Here is a 20,774-nt window from a genome sequence, read left to right on the forward strand (position 1 = left end):
ACGTTTTAATACGCTCTTTCAGGAAAGCATTCTTAAACTTGATATTTTTATTTTCTAGATTGCTCTGAGAGGCCCGCCTGGCCCAATGGGTCTGACTGGAAGACCAGGTCCTGTGGTAGGTTACCCCAAATAAAAATGCACCATAAAATTCCCATGTAGCATTTCCCAGCAGAGTTTCCACCAGACATTTTTCATATTTGATTTACTGAAAACAATGTAGGTATATCTATTTGTGCTTAATTTTATTTACATTCAAAAAATCTCTTTCAATTCAGCTTTCAGTATATTTTGATGAAAAGATTTCAGTGAGAAGTCTTCAAGCAAGTGAATAAAACATATCATTGAGTCATGTATTCACTATTAAAATCTCAACATATAGGTATAATTTATTTGTTTAATATTCAGTTACCAAAATATAATTTTACATAAAATTTTTGAGATTAAGTTTTATTTTAAACAGAAATTTTATTAAAAAATAAAAAGTATATTTGAGGCCAGTAAAAATTATTACACAAATTTTGTGGCAAGCAAGATACTTGGTTTAAAATACAGGTTGCCTCCATGTTTCATGAGATGGGTTCCAGATAAATTATTTTCTGTTTTAGAGACCCTAGGAAATTAATGTTTTCTTTTCCTTTTTAAAGCTTGCTAATAAGCTACATGTTTTAAAGAGTTTATCTAAAGTGTTTTCAAGTATTTTTAAATTTATTAAATGTTAAGAACTATAGCAGTTCACAAAGAATGCAAAGGTACATTTCAAAGAACTTTTCTTGAAAAAAGAAACAGTAGGATGAAGGGTAGGGTTCTTATTTAATGAGAAACTAATAATAAATTATAAATAATAATTAAAAATAAGAAATTAAATAATTTCTGCTTTAATCATTTGATTTTTCAATATGAAAAGCTGTTTTACTAAGCTTTCATGTGATACTATATTCAATATTCTTTATTTAAATAAATCTATAGAATATTACTGTGAACATTTAAATCGTATCTGTAATTTTCTTACTAGGCTCTTACAGCAATACTAGTGTATTCAAGTTTGAATCAAATGCCTACTCTTCTAGTTATGTAAATGACTTAACTGATCATATTATAATTTCATATTTTTGACTCAATGATTTATTTAGTTTGCCATACATTTATATTCTCCTTACTTTGGTGTTGAAATTTTTTAACACTTTAGGTATTTGAAGAGTCATGGTGCAAAATATGCAATCATATGAGCTCATGAGGAACATACGTTGTGATAATGTGTTTCATAGAACTTATACACATTTCTAAACACATCAAATGTTTATCAGTATTTTTACTATTCTGCTTTTCAAAATACAGTAAAGACCATGTTTAGATTATATATCACATGAAAAGGAGGAAATCAGTGTTAAAAGGAGATTTAATGACTGTTGATAACTTAAATATACATTACAGAGGAAAGTCAATAGTATGCTCAAGTTTCCTGAACTTTGAGTGTAGAGGAATTATTTGCATATTTTATTCACATTAAAGTTTCCTGGGTCTGGTAACTCGAGACTCTGGTGCTGTAGGTTTAGGATTGAGACCAATGAAGTATATTTTTAATCAGTACAATAGGGTGTTTCATATAGCTAAGCATTTTGGGGAAAAATTGCTCTATACTATTTAACTTACTAAGATCTTTAAAGTTGTTACCCAAAGACATGTTTCTTATCATATTGTGAAACACGAACAAGTGGATATGTAGAGATTAAGGACTATGATAAACACTACCTGTGGAAACACATGGCATTAACAGTTCTTAACTCAAACTGCCATTATGAGTTAGCTATTTTGTTTTTCACAATATGTTGGCAAAGAAAATATTGACAGCCATGTACATATTCTGAAGGCCATCGTTGACATTAATTTAATCTATCTCTTACGCATTGGAAGTTTTAGTTTTGTTAAAATTACGATAAGTATAAAGAGAAATGCATATTATTTCTTTTCACAATTTTTTCTTCTGTCATATTTTGTTCCACAACATCAAATTATTATAATTTACATTTGATAATTCTACAATCTTAAAAAGTACTTTATACATTAATATTTTAAAAAGCAGTATCTGGCCGGCGCCGCGGCTCACTAGGCTAATCCTCTGCCTAGCGGCGCTGGCACACCGGGTTCTAGTCCCGGTCGGGGCACTGGATTCTGTCTCGGTTGCCCCTCTTCCAGGCCAGCCCTCTGCTGTGGCCAGGGAGTGCAGTGGAGGATGGCCAAGGTACTTGGGCCCTGCACCCCATGGGAGACCAGGAAAAGCACCTGGCTCCTGGCTCCTGCCATTGGATCAGCGTGGTGCGCCAGCCGCAGCGCGCCGGCTGCGGCGGCCATTGGAGGGTGAACCAACGGCAAAGGAAGACATTTCTCTCTGTCTCTCTCTCTCACTGTCCACTCTGCCTGTGAAAAAAATAAATAAAAAAAAAAATAAAAAGCAGTATCTACAATATTTTAGTAGAAATATGTACATTTTCCAATAAAATTATTTTATTCCTAGTTTTTATCCATTTTTATTCACATATGGAGGTCAGTATCATAAAGTATATCAGAAATTATGTATGTAGAAATTATGTTTTTTTCCTATTCTGTTATTCATAGTTATGTGCCAGTTTTTTAGAGTCTTTGGACAATGTATTTATAATCAGATATACATGCAGTGTTTATGTAAAAAGAATATAATGCAACCAATTAAAAATAGATTGGCAAAAAATTTAACTTATGATTGCATTCTGCTTAATGATTGATAACCTTATTTAATGTAGAGCCAATTTTTTATTATAGAATTTTTCTATTTCATTGTAAAATTATGAGATTTAAAGTCATCATTCTTTTAATTTGAGAAATTAGAAAATTTGTATTACATAGCCTTACTTATTTATTGGGAATCATCTCAAAGCATATTATACTTTGTGCCACCAGGAGGCTCTAGATAGCTAACATTTTCAAATAGTATAATTTTAATCTTTGTTGTACTTTGATACAATGCAGTACTTAATAGAATGTGTATTAATTTAAATAAACAAGAAACTTTTTAAAGGTACAAAGTATATTTCTTTAAATGAAATAAATACACTCAGCATGTTCATTTTTAGTGTTATAAATTTTGAGGGAAAATGAATGGTCTTGTACTTATTATTAAAACATAACTCTTTTTTGAAGCAATTTTTATTTTTTTCTCCTACATTTTAATGTTCTGGATTTTTTTTACCCCTTTTAAACTATATTTCTAAGAGGTGTTTGTTGTAGTCTGTCTCATGGGGAAAAAAATAAGCCTAACCAATCTAGGAAAAAAATGTTTTGGTATTATTTCAGGACAATTATCAGAACAGCATCTGTACTTGATACTTTCTTACAGCAAAATTCAGTATCTGAAAATTAGCTGAATATAAAAGCAGTACATTTTGGCAAATCCTTAAATGGGTTTGGTGTTTACTTAGTACTACATCACACTCTAGGGATAAATAATGCCTTGTGTATCATCATAAATATTGTCATGCTGTACACATTTAAGAAAATTTCACTGTGATTTCATGACTTGGTTTCTGTGTGATTCTGAGCAAAATAAGAGCTTGAAGTGTAACTTACACATTGGAATCCAACCAGTAGGCTGAGAAGAGATGTATTTCAAGCAAAGGAATTGAAAACTGTATTGTAATAACTAATGATATCATGCTAATTTGATTCAATATATTCTGAATGTTTTTTATTTCAAGTGAAAATGTTAGGTTAAAATAATCTGGAATTAATAAATACAGTAAGTATATTCTTACTTTTTTCTCTTACAGGGAGGGCCTGGTTCAGCTGGGGCCAAAGGGGAGAGTGGTGATCCTGGTCCTCAGGTAAAATACTGATACTGATAATATTATTAGTAATAATAATTTGTTCTTTTCATTTATTTTATCCTTTATCTGTTATGGCAATGGAAGTATTTTCTATGTGTCTTGTGAGTATGGAAACTATTTTTACCTTTAAGCCTACTTCCCTTTTAATTGAAGAATCTCAAATCATCAGCTCACTACCAATAGCTTAGTTAATGTAAACAATATTAAAAGAAGTTAGTAGCCTAGAATGGGAACAGGTTTGATAATAACAGATCTTCAGTATAATCAATTGACTGGAGATTGTGCAGAAGAGAGCAAAACAATTGCATTGTATTTGCAGTGGTCTTGCTTCATGCAATTGTTTTCTGAATAGTAAATTTAATACATTTTCACATAAAGGTTGCCAAATATGCTTGAAAAAAAGCTAACTGCAAAATCATTACAGAGCTATGAAAATAAACATTATATAAAACGGAAATTTTGGGAAGTATAATAATAATATTTACATGGTCCTGAATTAAAATATTTTTCCTTTAATGGTTAATAAGGAAAGTATTTCCTTATTGTTATAAGCCAACAGATTCACTACATTATGCAATATAACTAATTTTTCTAGAAAACAGAAAAGCAAAAAGTAATGTTGTATTCTTAAAATACATTTATTTTTGAATAAAAATGTTTCCCAGTGTATTCACCAAATACAAATTCCTGTTGTGCTACAGGAGCTCTCAAGCAACCATCTGCTAACTTTTTATCTTTTTAATATTATAAGGAATTTGAATTATAACATGTGAATAGTCCTTGTAGTTACCACCACCCACTCATCAGGATTTCTTAATTTCCCTCTTTTACAATCACTCCCTTTCCAACCCATAACACTTGGCATTTCGTTGTAATAGTTGTGTCCTTTACTGAATACCATATATATGAAATTGTACAGAGCAAGCCTTTGAGATTGGTGTCTTTGACAAAGCACAATGTTTTTGATATTCATAACAGTTGATGAGTGCCTAAATAGTGCCTATTTTTTGTTGCTAATAGCATTCCATATATGGATGTAACACAGTTTATTTTTTAATGAGAAAAATAAAAATGCAAGGAAAACTGATATTTGGATGATTCGAGATGTGGCAGGCTTCTCTTTCATGTTTGGTCAACATTTCCATAAATTAATGGATAATATTTGTAGCTTAACAGCAGATTGGACTAAAAATATTGAAAATGTACCTTGTGAAAATCTAGGAAGTTTGTTCCTGAGCACTTTGTGAAAATTTGATCAAATTAACCTCTTTACATTCTAGCTGGGTCTGAAAGTTTACTGCAGTAGTGTTGTGGACTTTACAGTTTTCCTTGATTCCCTAAGCCCAAAGAGAAAACTGTGATATTGAAGGAATAATCATTTCATTAAAAGCTAACAGTGTTTGTCCTGTTATTATTACTCCTTTCCTTCTACCTGGAGTTAGGGTAAAAGCCCTCTCACCACAACAGTCCTACCCTTTAACTCCTATTTACTAGACAATCTTATTTTTATGATTCCTGAATCAAAATTTTATAGCGATCAAAAGAATTATTTATAATTGGAAATGTTGATTTCATTTATTTACCACATTCATTAAGTACATATTGTTTAAATGAACTATAAAAAGTGTATAGATAAAGGTCTATATAATATTTATAGTAGAACTTTGACCTATTATTAGCTGTGTAGTATTTTATTTTAAAACATTCATATGAGTCATTATATAACAAATATATTGATTATGTTCTACAGTAAATAAAAATAAAGATGATATATCAAAAATTTTTACCTTTAATCTCATATGGCATGGCGCCAGTCTGCAACTTACTATAAAGTGCTAAATCATTCTCCAGCTTTCATAGATTATTGAGGAAACATGAACCAACAATGTGCTAAGCTGTAGAAAGACAATGTAGAAAATCACAGATTTAGGGGAAGATGTTAGCAGTTAACATTCTAATGTGGGATGGAACTGTGAAAAAGGGCAATTAGGATCTAATTACAAGTGCAATGAAAAGAAAAATGAAAAGGGATAACAAGAGGAAGAGAAATGGAATGGATGGTTAAGAACATGTCCAGTCAAGGGACATGTAAAACTTCAGTTTGAGAATATAATTAATAATTTAGGATATTTCCAAGGCTTAACATATCATGTAATATTTCTTTTCTCTAAATGTAATCTCATGTCTATATATACATTTAATAAATAATATGATGTTTTGTGTAAGAAACTTTTATATAGAAATTATTTCCTTGTGTATCAATGATTGAGGTAAAAGCTAAGAAGATAGGCCGGCGCCGCGGCTCACTAGGCTAATCCTCCGCCTTGCGGCACCGGCACATCGGGTTCTAGTCCCGGTCGGGGCGCCGGATTCTGTCCTGGTTGCCCCTCTTCCAGGCCAGCTCTCTGCTGTGGCCAGGGAGTGCAGTGGAGGATGGCCCAGGTGCTTGGGCCCTGCACCCCATGGGAGACCAGGAAAAGCACCTGGCTTTTGCCATCGGATCAGCGCAGTGCGCCGGCCGCAGCGGGCTGGCCGCGGCGGCCATTGGAGGGTGAACCAACGGCAAAAGAAGACCTTTCTCTCTGTCTTTCTCTCTCACTGTCCACTCTGCCTGTCAAAAAATAAAAAAAATAAAAATAAAAAATAAAGAAAAGCTAAGAAGATAGCAGTTTTTAAAACCATTTCTCTTGATATCATTGAGTTTAGTGACCAAGAATTCTATATTATTATTTACTTATGATGTCTCAATCTAGGGTCCTCGAGGTGTCCAAGGTCCCCCTGGTCCTACTGGAAAACCTGGAAAAAGGGTATGGTTGGTTTTCATTGTTTTTTCATTTTCATTGGTTTTCAGTGCACTGACCAGTTTGTTACTTCATTTTCCTTTGCTTTTGATGGAATGTTGGAATCAGATTGTTTCTTTTTCTTGTTTTTTTTTGAATGAATCATACTGTTACTTTTATCAGGGCCGTCCAGGTGCTGATGGAGGAAGAGGAATGCCAGGTGAACCAGGGGCAAAGGTCAGGAACTCACATATTCATATATTGTACATTCATATCTTGCATGTCAGTTCACCCTGAAAATCTTATATTTTAGTATAACAGTTCTGCGAATGAAAGAATACTAGAAATTACTATGTAGATCTAGACTGGGAATCTGATGATAATGATTATGATTTTACAGGGAGACCGAGGGTTTGATGGACTTCCAGGTCTGCCAGGCGACAAAGGTCATAGGGTAAGATATACCTACTACCTTTTTAGCCAGGAATAGTGAAATTTCATGGCATATTCTAAAACTGACACATGTTAGGAAGTTGGAAGAAGAAAATTAATAATCAATAAATAAAAAGTATTTTACTACATGTAATAGATAATTCATGAAAGATAAGAAAGTTACATATCTTTCATCAATGTATGTTCTAAATTTTTTTCAGACATTAAAATACTCCTTGTATGCAATTATAAATTGAAGCAAGATCTTTGTGGACATGTATGTGGAAATACCACATTAATAGAAGAGCAAGTGTGGAGATTTAATTTTACCTTTAATTTTTTGATAATCATCTTAATTTACCTCTCACATCTTACATGCAGAATTATACTCAAAAGACATGCATAGACATTGCCACTAATATAATGATATCCTGGACATTTATCATTTACTTGTGAAGATGTGAACAAAAGCTTCTGATTTTCAAAACCTAAACAAGCCACCAGGAAGAAAAGCAATCTGGTAGATAGTTTTAGTGGGAAGTTAAGCAGAGATGTTCTCTCAAAAGAAGTCAGCTTTGCAACTTTGCATCATTTTTCACCAGATGTTAAACATGAAGGTAGCATGATCTTTAGATAAATTGGAGAAGAAATAAAAAAAGAAAACTAGAACCTAAGGATGACTAGCAAAATACCTATTGTATGCCTCCTACACATTCTGATAATTATGTAATTTTGTTTAAAAAAACAAAATTCTTAGTTCTATTGAGTTGTGCTGATTTAATATGTTATTTAGATGGAGGAAAAATTAAATTGAAATCACCAGAGCATATCCATGCTTAAAAATTTTAGCAGTCTTTTGAAAATAGTTTCTCTAGTAATACTTAAATCTCCGAATATTATTTTATTTATTTTCTTTAATGTTTCTGTATTAAAAACTGAAGGCACATTTTCCCTAGCAAATTTGTACATAAATCTTGATAAAGTCTCTATTTATCCATGAAATGTTTTGAGGAAGGCAACTAAAGCGTGAGTTTTCCTGCCAAAGGTCCTGTTCTATTTGGTTAGGACAACCACGTGAGCAATTTGTAAACATTCTGCTAATTATATTTATGTTTATTCATCAGGGTGAAAGAGGTCCACAGGGTCCTCCCGGTCCTCCTGGTGATGATGGAATGAGGGTATAGTCATGCATCTTTTCATTTTTTTAAGAAATGTCTAATATTAAAAAGCAAGATAACAAAATTTTGTTGAAATGCTACGTTGTCTAAGTGTATGATCCTCTTACTCATGTTGTTTGTGGCAGGGAGAAGATGGAGAAATAGGGCCCAGGGGTCTTCCTGGTGAAGCTGTAAGTAGATTATTTCTTCTTTTGAAACAATTGTACCCCTGTTTTTGAGCAATAGCGACTGGTGGTGAAAATATGAAGATAATGATACACTCAAGTACATATGGCAGTCTTACTTTGATTAATCAGGTCATTCTTACGTGAAAAAAATTAAAAATGCGTACATATGTGTGTATATATATATATATATAGAGAGAGAGAGAGAGAGAGAGAGAATCCACTGTTCTGATGTAGAGAAAACCTTAAAATAATTGAGAAAAAGGTAGAATGGAACATTTTTGCCTGGTATAAAAAACCTTACGTAGTTTTGCTAACTCTTTTTTTGTATGTTTGTTTGTTTTTCTAAATGTCACCAAGAGCTTCAGAATCTAAATTTTCAGGATAAATTAGTTTCAGTAACAGAAGAAATCAAAGAATGAGACATGCAGTATATACCAGATATAAGGATTAAATAATTTTTCTCCATTGAATATTACAAGTGAGGAAAGTGGATTGGAAAACTTACTCAAAGCTAGCCAAAAAAATTAGACTAGAACCAGTCCTCCTAATTTGGGTTTTAACTTGCTGTATTAATCTGTAAAGTGAACTGCAGTCATTGAATAGGAAAGACAGTAAATTATTGTGTTGAGCAGGTAGAGAAGTGGGAGTAAGAAGAGGAGGAGACGTCAAATTTAAATACTAATTTAGGAAATCTTCTTTCAAGAAAATGGTTTTATAATCCACGTATATAGTTACCTTGTGGTTCATTTATTATATAACTATACAATTAATAAGAATCAAGACCTTTCTTCTTCTATAGTCTATCTGATTGCATAATAAGATTTGGTGATGTCATTCAAATGAGAAAATAACACCTGTGTCTTATTAGAGGTGTTAGACTATTCCCCCTGCCCTTTTCAAATTATTTAGGTGATTCTTATGTACAATAAAAGCTACACAGTTTCTTTACCAAAGACTCACTGTCATTTGGTCTGATTTTGGATCCATATAGACTGTAGATGTTTCTGTCACACAAAAATGGTATTTTAAACGTCACTGTCAGTGTGTTAAGATGTGTAATTGTTTTTGCTCTAAACATTATTCTAGAATTGCTTTTGAGAAAATTTTGAGGGCATTTCTAATAGGACATGCTTTTTTTATGTCCCTTCTAGGGCCCAAGAGGTTTGCTGGGACCAAGAGGAACTCCAGGACCTCCAGGGCAGCCTGTAAGCATGGGGTGAAGCATTACAAATTTTCTAAGGACAACTTACTGCCAAACTCTTTAATGGAGAAGACCATGAAAGCTCTCAGTAGGCAGCAAGTAGCCAATCACTATGCTGTATCTAATGATGCTGCCTATCAGTCTGAATGATCATTCTCTCCCTCTTTCTTTTTTCTTCCTTGTAGTTTATTTATATTATTGTTTTCATGATATATCTCCAGCATGCAATGGAAATGGCCTCCAATATTAGTTACAATGTTGATGTGGATAGGAGAGTATAGACTTTGCCTCGTTAATCTTCATTTTCTCAAGGTCTTATAATGGTTTTTAGTTACTTTAGGCTACTGGGTGCCATGCTATTACAGAAGAATTTTTTTATTTTCTATTTTAGTTTCTAAATTTATAAACAACTATGCATTTTTTTTCTTTGAAGGGTATTGCTGGTGTAGATGGCCCCCCAGGACCAAAAGGGAACATGGTATGTAAGCAAACATCCAGAAAAATAATTTCTGCAATCTGAGCATGAACAAACTATTTTTTGCTGCCTAATCTAAAGAAAAAAAAGTAGCTTAGAACATTTTGCCCATGTGCATTAAATACTACTAGCATTGTTATTTCACAATGTTTCCCAGATTTTCTTGAGAGAGAATTCATTTTGGGCTATTTTTTTTAAAGAAAAAGCTTATTTTACAGAAAAGCCTTATAAAGACTTTATATTTTTCAATTACAGGGTCCCCAAGGAGAGCCTGGACCCCCAGGTCAACAAGGGAATCCAGGTCCTCAAGTAAGTTGAATCCATTACAGTTACTTTGAGATAATGGTGTAAGATAGCATTGTTTCACAAGAAAATTAACATTTTCCAAATTATCTTTGAACAGCTAAAAATGTTTAAAATTTGAATGTCAAAACTATTTTGTTCTTTCTTTCTTTTAATTTAAACAAAGTCACCCAGGCTCCTTGCTTCCAAGGGAAAGATGACTCATTCTGCATTCCTGGAATGCCAGAATGAATAGTTGCACCTGCAGAAGGGAGTGGAATAGGATCACGTTACAATCACTTTGCAAAAATTCACATGTGTCAGAATCCTTATTTTGTTCCAAAACTCCCTGGGTAGTAAGTGAAAATATATGTACAAATTTTCAGATGTCCTTTCATGTGCAATAAGACCAATAATTTAGTAAGAAGGAGATGGGAGAGGGAATGGGAGGCGGGAAGGGAGTGGGGTGGGGAGCATGGGGGAAAGAACCACTGTATGACTAAAGTTGTATCTATGTAAAAATGGATTCATTAAATAAATTTTAAAAAAAGTATTCTTGTGATGTGATTCCTAACTTGGAAAAAATCTTTTAATATAGGGTCTTCCTGGCCCACAAGGTCCCATTGGTCCACCTGGTGAAAAAGTAAGTTGCTCTGTTGTTCCAGCAATACCTGGTAAACAAATTTGAGTTGATGAGTAGGTGGGTATAGGACCTGCCTTCTAGGATTAATCTGTAGTTAAACCATGAGAATATAGTGTGGTGAGAATTGACTCATACATCTTTAAACTGTGAGTGATAAAATTTAACAGTTGCCATTGAAACAGCTTCCAAGTTTGATATTCTCTGCTATAATTTCAGAAATGTGCTGGCAAGAGGGAATGTGTCCTCTTTATTTTAGTTTTCCATTCTCATTATTTAAAAATGTAATTAGGAGTGCTTGTGACAAAAGACTTGCAGTAAGATCTGATTAAGGGAAAATTTGAAGTTGTCGTTACAAAAATTTCTCATGTATAAATGGCAACTGATGTTCTTGTTAATAACTCAATGTCTGGATCAAAACAAGGATAATAAATCTTTAATTAAAGAGATGTCTTTTTCCCTAATCTCTGCCAGATTCCCTGAATAATATTCCCTGTCTCCTGTAGTTATAGTAAAATTGTTTGCTGGCTCTTTCTTGCAGTGAAGTTTTTTCTTGTTTTTGTTTCTGCACACATATTAATGAAAATACCACTTTTGTTAAGGTGTAATTTACATACCAGAAAATTCACTTGTTTAAGTGTCAATGAACTTTATTAGGTTTAGAATTTTAATGCAGTATAATTTTAGAGTATTTATTACCACTCCAGAGAGAATTTTTGTGATAATTTTGTTCCTAGATTGTGACAACAGAAATCTATATAGATTTGTTTTCACTGATATTTCATACAAATAAAGTTGTATATAATTTAATCATATGATTGAATATATGTACTGTATATTTAGCTTCTTTCTTTGTGATGTTTTTGAGATTTTTCCATGTTGTAGCATATAAATATCATTTTGATTCTTTTTATTGCAAGAAAGCATTCTATTCCAACTTGTTTATTTATTCAGCAGTTGATGATCTTATGAGTAGCTTACACTTTTTAGCTACTGTCTGTCAAATATTGCTGCTGTGAATATTTACATACAATATAGGTAAGATTTCATTTAATTTCATTTTGATAGAAATGTAGAGGTAGTGGTACAGGATTATTTGATAAATTTCTGCTTAACATTTTAAGAAGCTACCAATTTTTCCAAAGTGATTGCTTCAATTTTTTTCCACTCCTATTAGCAATATAGGAGAGTGTTAGTTTCTCTACATCCTCATTGTCTCCTTCACTAATTACTGTAATTTTTTTTTTTTGTTAATGTATTTGAAAGGCAGTCTAACAAAGAGAGAGGTTTTCCATCTGCTGGTTCACTTACCAAATGGCCACAATGGCCAGAGCTGGGCCTATCCCTCATGGGTACAGGGGCCCAAGCACTTCAGCCATCTTTCACTGCTTTCCCAGGCCATCAGCAGGGAGCTGGGTCAGAAATGGAACAGCCAGGACTCTGATACCCATGTGGGATGCAGGTGTCACAGGCAGAGGTTTAACCTACTGTGCCACAGCACCAACTCCAATTATGGTCATTCTTGACGGCGTAAACTGTCTAGTTGTGCTTTTAATATACATTTCCTGAATCACTAATTAAAATAATTTTTTATATATTTATTGGTCACTTCTATAATTTCTTTGGTATGATTTCTATTCAAATCTGTCATCTATAATTTCAAAACAGGAGTGCTATTGGAAATGTCCTATGAATTCAAGATAATAGATTCCAAAGATGACTTTTAAATCTGTACTATAAATGAAAGATTTCATTCTGGGACATTTATATTTTATTTTTATTTTTTAAAAATATATATTTATTTAGTTGAAAGGCAGAGTTACAAAGAGAGAGAGGGAGAGGCAGAGAGAGAGAGTTTCTATCCTCTGGTTCACTCCCCAACTGGCCACAACAGCCAGGGCTGTAGAATTATGGTTCAATATGATTGATGGCTAAGACTATTTTTTACATTTTTGATACATGAACTGAACATTATCTGTGGTTTAAGTTTTGAATTCACAGTTTGTATCATTTATAATTTAATTGCTTTACAAAAATGATCTAACTGTGGGCTCAGTATGAAATAACAGTATATGAGACAGTGGGACTTTGAAGACATCCATTGAAACCTGGATTCATTCCAATTGCAATTCTGTCACAAATTGACTTTTGTTAATTTACCCAAACACTTAGATTTTGCATTTCATGAAATTCCTTAAGACTTAAAGTTGATAATACAAATTATTTTGTTAAAATCTAAAACTTATGATACTCATTCAGTTTTATTCCCATGTCTTTATGTAAACAATAGAAGTTAATCAAACAAGACAAATATTCTGCTGTCATGAAACTTCCATTCTAAATGAGATGGATTGATTTTAATTTGATTAAAAAATCATAGTGCAAGATTTTTTATGTTTCTTGTGTATTATAGTCACACAAAAATCTGCATAATATTATATACAAGGTTATTGTCATAGAAATTTTACATTTTTCAATAAAGATAATTAATAGAGTAGTTTTATTCAGTCTATTTTGTTTTGAAGAAATAAGACCACTGCTTTGGGAGCAAATGATAATTTAAGTGACAGGCAAAATGGTACCCTTAAAATTTTGTTTTTTATGCTAATTACTACATAATTTTAAATAACTTGACAATGTTATTGCAGGTTGGTAAAGAAAACTTTCTTCTAAAACTTTATCTGTCAGCATAAATTCAATGCTTGTCCTGAGTGTTCCTCTAAAACTTTAAAAGCCCTAGACTATATCCAGCACTTAAGCCTGCTTATACATCCTTATACTTTCAACAGTTTCTACAGTATGACTAATAATTGGACAAGTAAACAATAAAAATTTGTGCTCGAAGGACTTGAAAAAGCTAGTAGTCTCTGCAGAATAACTACTTTTCTCCCAAGAAAGGGAATGCTTCTTATCACAATGGTGTTTGCCAAATGTGTCAATAATCTAGTTAAATGAGTCTTGAAACCTTCCCATTTGCAGTTGAACAGGAAATAGAGTGATCTGTTGAATAAATCTTTTGCTATAATTTACTAGTTGCATATTAAAGTATTATATTGTGCCATTTTAATATCATGTTTATTTTTCTTCCTGTAATATGAAGAACTATCATACTATAACATATTTCTTTAAACATTTCAATAATTACTGATGCCTCATTTATGTTAGTATGCAGTTATTTGAATTGGCCCTTAATATTTTATTGATGGAAATACCCAATATTAGCTTCTTCAATGTGTAACAACGGATTTCTGACATATTTTGTTTTTCTTTTTGTTCTCTAAACTCTAGTCTCATTGAAGTATGCAAAACTAATTTGATAAATTTAAAAAAGTATACTTTTAGGACTGTCAAGCTGGCTAAAAACTGCACATTTCTGACATCTGTTACATTTTGTTTTCATTATCTTTATATACTATTTCTTTCATATAATAAGTTAAAAATTACTATTATATGCATTCCTTACAGATAAAAGCAAGTGACTCAAACTAACAATATGATTAATGTCATATTTATGTTTATGAATTCAGAGATGTTAGTTATTGTTCATTTGTTTTAAAATAAAAACTCTCTCTATATGATTAGGGACCACAAGGAAAACCAGGGCTTGCAGGGCTTCCTGGGGCTGATGGCCCTCCTGTAAGTACCAGTTGTATGATCACTAAAATTTCTGTGTATTATCTTTAAATATAGATGTTACATGTGTTTTTGAAGTGATTATATAAAGTCAGTAATAAAAGTAAATTGAGCCAGTAATTAAGACAGTAATCTCTTTAGAGAGATCAACCTTGATCTCATCATGTCACATCCATATTGAAAAATCTTTAATGAGCTCTTGATGGCCTTTGGATGAACTCATTCTGGCACTCTAGCCCAGGACTTCCCGGCACCTTGTATTTTCCTACTTTGTTGAACCATGAGTGCCAGGAAAACAGGTCTACTCACTTATTTATGGAGATACTCTAAATTTTCTATCATTATACCTTTCTTTATATGCATTTATTTTATAGAAAGTGTATCTCTATTCTTTTCCTTTTCAAAATACATGTTTTTAATAGTGTAGGTGAAACTCCTTAAGATAAATAAATTTCCTCATACATTGTCCATGAAAACTCTTATGGTTCAGGGATTTCCTCCTTTGAAATTGTAGCAATCTTTATTATTTGTCTTCATGCAGTAATGAATATTAATGACAACTATTACTTTTAAAGTTTGTTATTTATACTTTTGTAAATTATTTAGTCAAATTTTTGAGATTTGGGATTCATGATTCCTCATTCTTGTTGAGTGTCACTGTGATGTAGTTATATATTTTTCTTTACTGAATCTGAGTAACTCCACTGTTAATACTATCGTATTTATAATCTTATTATATTTTCAGGCATCTAACCCATATACTTTAGTTGTTTTTAAAGATACATGTATTATCATTTGATCAATATGTAAAATATAAGTCAGATTTAAATACCTTTGTGTACAACTCTAATTGAGACTGGGGTTTATTTGTTAATAAACAACATTTATCACTTTGCATGCTTTTTCCAGGCTCTTTCAAGTGCATTATGTACTTGATGAAACTTAACAATAATCTAAGTCAATTGTATTTCCTTCTAAATGCTACAACTTCCAATGTTTTTTAATATAGACTGGTATTCAATATATTTTGAAAAAAGAGTAAGATATCAAAAGGCTTTAAGAAACAGCCACTTTCACAGTATTGTCAACCGCCATTAATATCGCATCTTACTAATGTACGTATTTTTGCTAAATATAGGGTCATCCGGGAAAAGAAGGCCAGTCTGGAGAAAAGGGAGCTCTGGTAAGAGACTTACTATCCATTTAAATGTAACTATCAACTCATTTCCAGGTTAAAAAAAATGCCTTTATTTGGTCATCTTTATAATAAATATTTATTTCTGTGACTATGAGAAAATAAATACCAGGAAATATTTCATCACTATCTGTGAATATGTTTTTACTTCCTAAACAAATTTTGGTAATATTCAAAAATAAACACTTATCTGTAGTTATTTGTAGTATCAAAAATGCATGTGCCAAAAAATTTTTAATATGCATATGCCATGGATAGGTGATTTTAAATTCTGTAATAGTAATTTTATAAAATGGATTTTGATTTTTGAAAAATTACTCTGAAGTCAGGAATAGATCCATATTTTGTATATGTAGTATATGTGGACCAAATGATTATGGATTATGATAATGAAATTGAACAAGACTTACTGAATAACATTAACATGCTTATGTAACTGCAACTTTATCTTTACATTTTGTTTTCTAGTGACATTTAACCAAGAGAGGATATTAAATTTTAACAACATCAGTTATCCAAATATCTAAATTAAATATCAAAATAAAAGTTATTCAGTGTTAGTACAATTTTGGATTACAGTAACAGGGACAGGAAAATTTTTTTAGAGTTGCTAGTCTTAGAATCGTTAAAATTCTCAGCACAACTGAAGAAATTGCAAGTCCTATTTTATATATTGTTTCCTTCAGGTTGACTAGAGACCAGAAGCCAACTATGGAAAATATATACTCTTGATCATTTCTTGATGAAGAAAACTACAAATTCATATAATTTTCCATTAGAAAGCATTGTTCCTATTGTTCAGTCTATAATTATATATTGTAGACATTGAGCTCAATGACTTTTTCAGGTTTAAAACATTAGCTGTTAATTATCTAACTGTTGACATTATTTCACATATTTATGATGTCTATCAATTTGGCCCATTTAGGTATCTTATTTTTAGCATGATTAAACACACTGATAAGTTTGAACAACTGTAGCAGAAATGATAAACTACTCAAGAAATATTTACCAAATATTAATATAAAAATACCATTTTCTTGTAATTGATTTAGAAAAATTATATAACATGAATAAGTAGTGTTTTTGATGTATTCTATTTTAAATTGCAATGGATCTTTTTCAGGGTCCTCCTGGTCCACAGGGCCCTATTGGCTATCCAGGTCCCAGAGGAGTAAAGGTGAATATTAAATTGTTTAATAGTCAATTAAATTTTATTTCAATGTAAAATATTACAGTCACTAATTATGTCCAATTTATTCCATAGGGTGCAGATGGTGTCAGAGGTCTCAAGGGATCTAAAGGTGAAAAGGTAAAATATAGTTAGGTTGTTTTGATTTTTCTCTCTCTCTTTCTCTCTATATAAAACACCAAAATGTTAATTCAATCAACAGATATTTCATTTGTCAAATATATTGAGTAATTGTCTAGAAACCAGATAATGTTTGCTGAATTTTGAACTCTATAATCCTAGAAAAATTTAAAAACCTTTTTTATTCTGGGATGAGGATTAAATTAAAGGTATAACATATACATAGTCCTACATCCCTTTTTTCTTACATATGTTGAGCTTTTGTATATCACTGGGTTGGTCTTGTGATTAAGTTTGCTACAGGATTTGGACATTCTCCAGTTGTATACATGACAAAGGTTTATTCCTTTTACTGTCTACTTACATCACCAAAATTCATAAACTAAGATGCAATGTGAAATGTGAAAACATGGAAGGTAGAAATACCCTTAAACAAATGGGTGGAAAGGAAGTCTCCCTATATGATACTAGACACAAAGCCAAAGTGTGAATTAAAGCAAGATAAAATTGCACCGAGACAGATGTAAAATGAAAGGATGTGTCTCACTTTGCATAAATATGGCATCTTTTGTAGGGCATTTATAAGTTCACTGAAGTTGGCTGAAGAACATGAAATTTATTTTTTTTTCCTAGAAAATGCTTAATAGAGTGTACATACACAAATAATTTACTGAGTATGTTGAAATGCCAAGGGAATTATATTACTCAGAATTGGTATTGGCTTAATTCTTACTACAAAATTCACTACTGAACCAAACCTAAAAATGTGTCATGTGTCTCATACAATAGAATGGACAAGACAGTTGAATAATTTTTGTAGCCTTTTATAAACAAGTTATACCATGGTATACCATGGTAGTAGATTTGATGAGTGGTATCTGGATGCTAATTTTATTCTTAGTCCATTCTATTGTATGAGACTCATGACACATTTTGAATCAACTCAGCTACTTTGATAATTCCAACTCACCATGATTATTACGGTACTTCATGATATGGTATGCTACAGAGTGGACAGTTGAGCACAGTGATGGTGAATTTACAATTATTTATAGGTCACTTGTGCTAAAAAATGTCCGAAGTTGGGAGTTTGCTTATTCACATATGTTAAAGTCACTTCAATTGTTTTATCTGAATTAGTGCTGGCCAACGATTTTCAGGAGGATGGGGGCAGTGACTAAAAGAAAGTTGTTTAATTGAGAGGAGTGCTGTGAATTTGCTGGAAAGGACAGTTGCAAAATGACAGAGGTAAATGAAATTATTGATGATGAGAAATATGAAGAAAGACCCATAATAAAGGAAAAGAAAAACAAGCCTATATGGTTTGTATGTGGGAAAACATGTAGAGATCATTGTTTTGTGAGTTCATAAAAAACAAGTATGATTAGAAAATAACAATTAAATTTTTAAATTAGGAATTAAGTGCTGAGTTCTTCTTCTAGTTCTCAGAGTAGCTAAATGTGTGGACTTCAAGATTATTTTCTCTGAGCCTCATTTTAAGTCTCTTAAATAAGAACATTTTCCTAAGAAATCTCCAAGATATTTTTCAGCTATAACTTTTAATCTTTCCAGTACACCAATCAAATATGATAGTATTTTCCTGGATTTAGAGAAACTCTAATGGGCATATTCTAATGGTTAGAATTCTCCCTATTTTATTTACTGTGAAGGACATTAAGTTGTCATTCTTTTTTTCGTATTTTTTTAAACTTTTATTTAATGAATATAAATTTCCAAAGTACAGAATATGGATTACAATGGCTTCCCCCCCATAACGTCCCTCCCACCCGCAAACCTCCCCTTATCCACTCCCTCTCCCCTTCCATTCACATCAAGATTCATTTTCGTTTCTCTTTAAATACAGAAGATCAGTTTAGCATACATTAAGTAAAGATTTCAACAGTTTGCTCCCACACAGAAACATAAAGTGAAAAATACTGTTTGAGTACTAGTTATAGCATTAAATCTCAATTGTCAACACACTAAGGACAAAGATCCTACATGAGGAGTAAGTGCACAGTGACTCCTTAATTTAATTTTTCTTGACAGGTAGAGTTATAGACAGTGAAAGAGAGAGAGAGACAGAGAAAAAGGACTTCCTTCCTTTGGTTCACTCCCCTAAAGGCCTCTTCGGTCGGCACTGCACCGATCTGAAGCCAGGAGCCAGGTGCTTCTTCCTGGTCTCCCATGTGGGTGCAGGGCCCAAGCACTTGGGCCATCCTCCACTGCCCTCTGGGCCACAGCAGAGAGCTGGATTGGAAGAGGAGCAACCGGGACTAGAACCTGGCACCCATATGGGATGCTGGCGCCGCAGGCAGAGGATTAACCAAGTGAGCCATGGCGCCGGCCCCTTGTTTTCATATTTTTAAAACATCATTAATTGACATATTTATTTGAAAGGGAGAAAGACGGAGACAGATGTCTCCCATCTGCCAACCCACTTTACAAATACCCAGAGAAGCCAGTTCTAGACCAGGGCAAAGGCAGCAGCCAGGATCCCACTCCAGGTCTCCCATGGATGTGCCAGAGATCCAGCCAAGCAACCCATCACCTGTTGCTTCTCAGGGTGCATGCTGGCAGGGAGCTGGAATCTGGAGCAGTGCTAGGACTTGAATCCAGGCACTCTGTGTCCCCAATGGCATCCCAACTGTTATGTCAGACGCCTGCCCTCTGATGCATTTTTAATAAATGACATTTATTGTTTTCATGAGTATGTAAGATTATCAACTTTGTGTACTGTAAGAGATAATGAAGTTGAAACTCTTTTCTGTTACCTGTAATGATATTAATTATTAACCTATGGTGAAATAGCATGTTAATATCCCAACTAGCATAAAAATTCTCTATTTTTTGATTCATGTTTGTCCTTTGAATCTAAACCATCACAGCCCAATCAACCAAACAACATAGATGAATTCCTTTTTGCTATCTTCTAACTCTGTATTTTCTTTTTCTATAATGACTTTCAGTATGATTACTTTAGTACTGATTCATTTTGTACTTAAAGTCACCTGTAACTGAAAGTTAAAAAAATAATTATTTCAGTGTTTGTCTCCTTTGTCCAAATAGTTTAATATCCATGTTGTAATAAAAGAATCATTATTTACCTCAGAAGATGCTATAGATTTAATGGAAAGATTTATGAGAAATTCCCTAGAGTCATTTTATAACCATTAATTGTGAGACAATGGGAAGATTCTGGGAATGAAAGTATAGCCCAGGGATGGAATAGGAAGAGGGAGGTTTCATAACTAAAACACCTATTTCTCAGATAACTGTCCTCTCATTATCAAAATTCCCTTGTCTAACCATATTTTAGATTCTTTCAAATGACTGATTAAACTCCTGCTTTATTCCTCGTATTGTTTAGGGTGAAGATGGTTTTCCAGGATTCAAAGGTGATATGGGTCTCAAAGGTGACAGAGTAAGTAAAAGAAAGTTGGAATTAATACATAAATGTTTATCTATATTCTTTTAATACATAAATGTTTATCTATATTCTTTTTGTATTTTTGAATATAGAATGCATAGTATAAATAAGATATTTGTACTTTGTACCTTCTGTGTCTTTGGTGACTTAGGTTTCCATGTGAATAGTAGGTACTTTGTTTTTTGTGTTGAT

The 20,774-nt window shown here is 32.5% G+C and overlaps 1 protein-coding gene across 8 annotated transcripts in view; it reads left to right on the forward strand.

Moving 5' to 3' along the window:
- COL11A1 (collagen type XI alpha 1 chain) overlaps positions 1–20,774 on the forward strand; it is a 208,602-nt gene that overhangs the window by 80,184 nt on the left and 107,644 nt on the right. For 7 of the 8 annotated variants that reach the window (XM_008264806.5, XM_089337031.1, XM_089337028.1 and 4 more), the window contains 16 exons: positions 59–115; positions 3,801–3,854; positions 6,611–6,664; positions 6,821–6,874; positions 7,038–7,091; positions 8,194–8,247; positions 8,373–8,417; positions 9,566–9,619; positions 10,049–10,093; positions 10,346–10,399; positions 10,971–11,015; positions 14,595–14,648; positions 15,784–15,828; positions 16,967–17,020; positions 17,108–17,152; positions 20,523–20,576. In XM_008264806.5, coding sequence (XP_008263028.2) covers positions 59–115; positions 3,801–3,854; positions 6,611–6,664; positions 6,821–6,874; positions 7,038–7,091; positions 8,194–8,247; positions 8,373–8,417; positions 9,566–9,619; positions 10,049–10,093; positions 10,346–10,399; positions 10,971–11,015; positions 14,595–14,648; positions 15,784–15,828; positions 16,967–17,020; positions 17,108–17,152; positions 20,523–20,576 — 822 coding nt within the window. Of the gene's footprint in view, positions 1–58; positions 116–3,800; positions 3,855–6,610; positions 6,665–6,820; positions 6,875–7,037; positions 7,092–8,193; positions 8,248–8,372; positions 8,418–9,565; positions 9,620–10,048; positions 10,094–10,345; positions 10,400–10,970; positions 11,016–14,594; positions 14,649–15,783; positions 15,829–16,966; positions 17,021–17,107; positions 17,153–20,522; positions 20,577–20,774 lie in introns of those variants that run through there. The other variant, XM_089337030.1, reaches the window with a different exon arrangement.

This window comes from Oryctolagus cuniculus, chromosome 7 (assembly GCF_051225735.1).
Source record: "Oryctolagus cuniculus isolate XC-2025 breed Fujian yellow rabbit chromosome 7, ASM5122573v1, whole genome shotgun sequence".
In the NCBI taxonomy this organism is placed as follows: Eukaryota; Metazoa; Chordata; class Mammalia; order Lagomorpha; family Leporidae; genus Oryctolagus; species Oryctolagus cuniculus.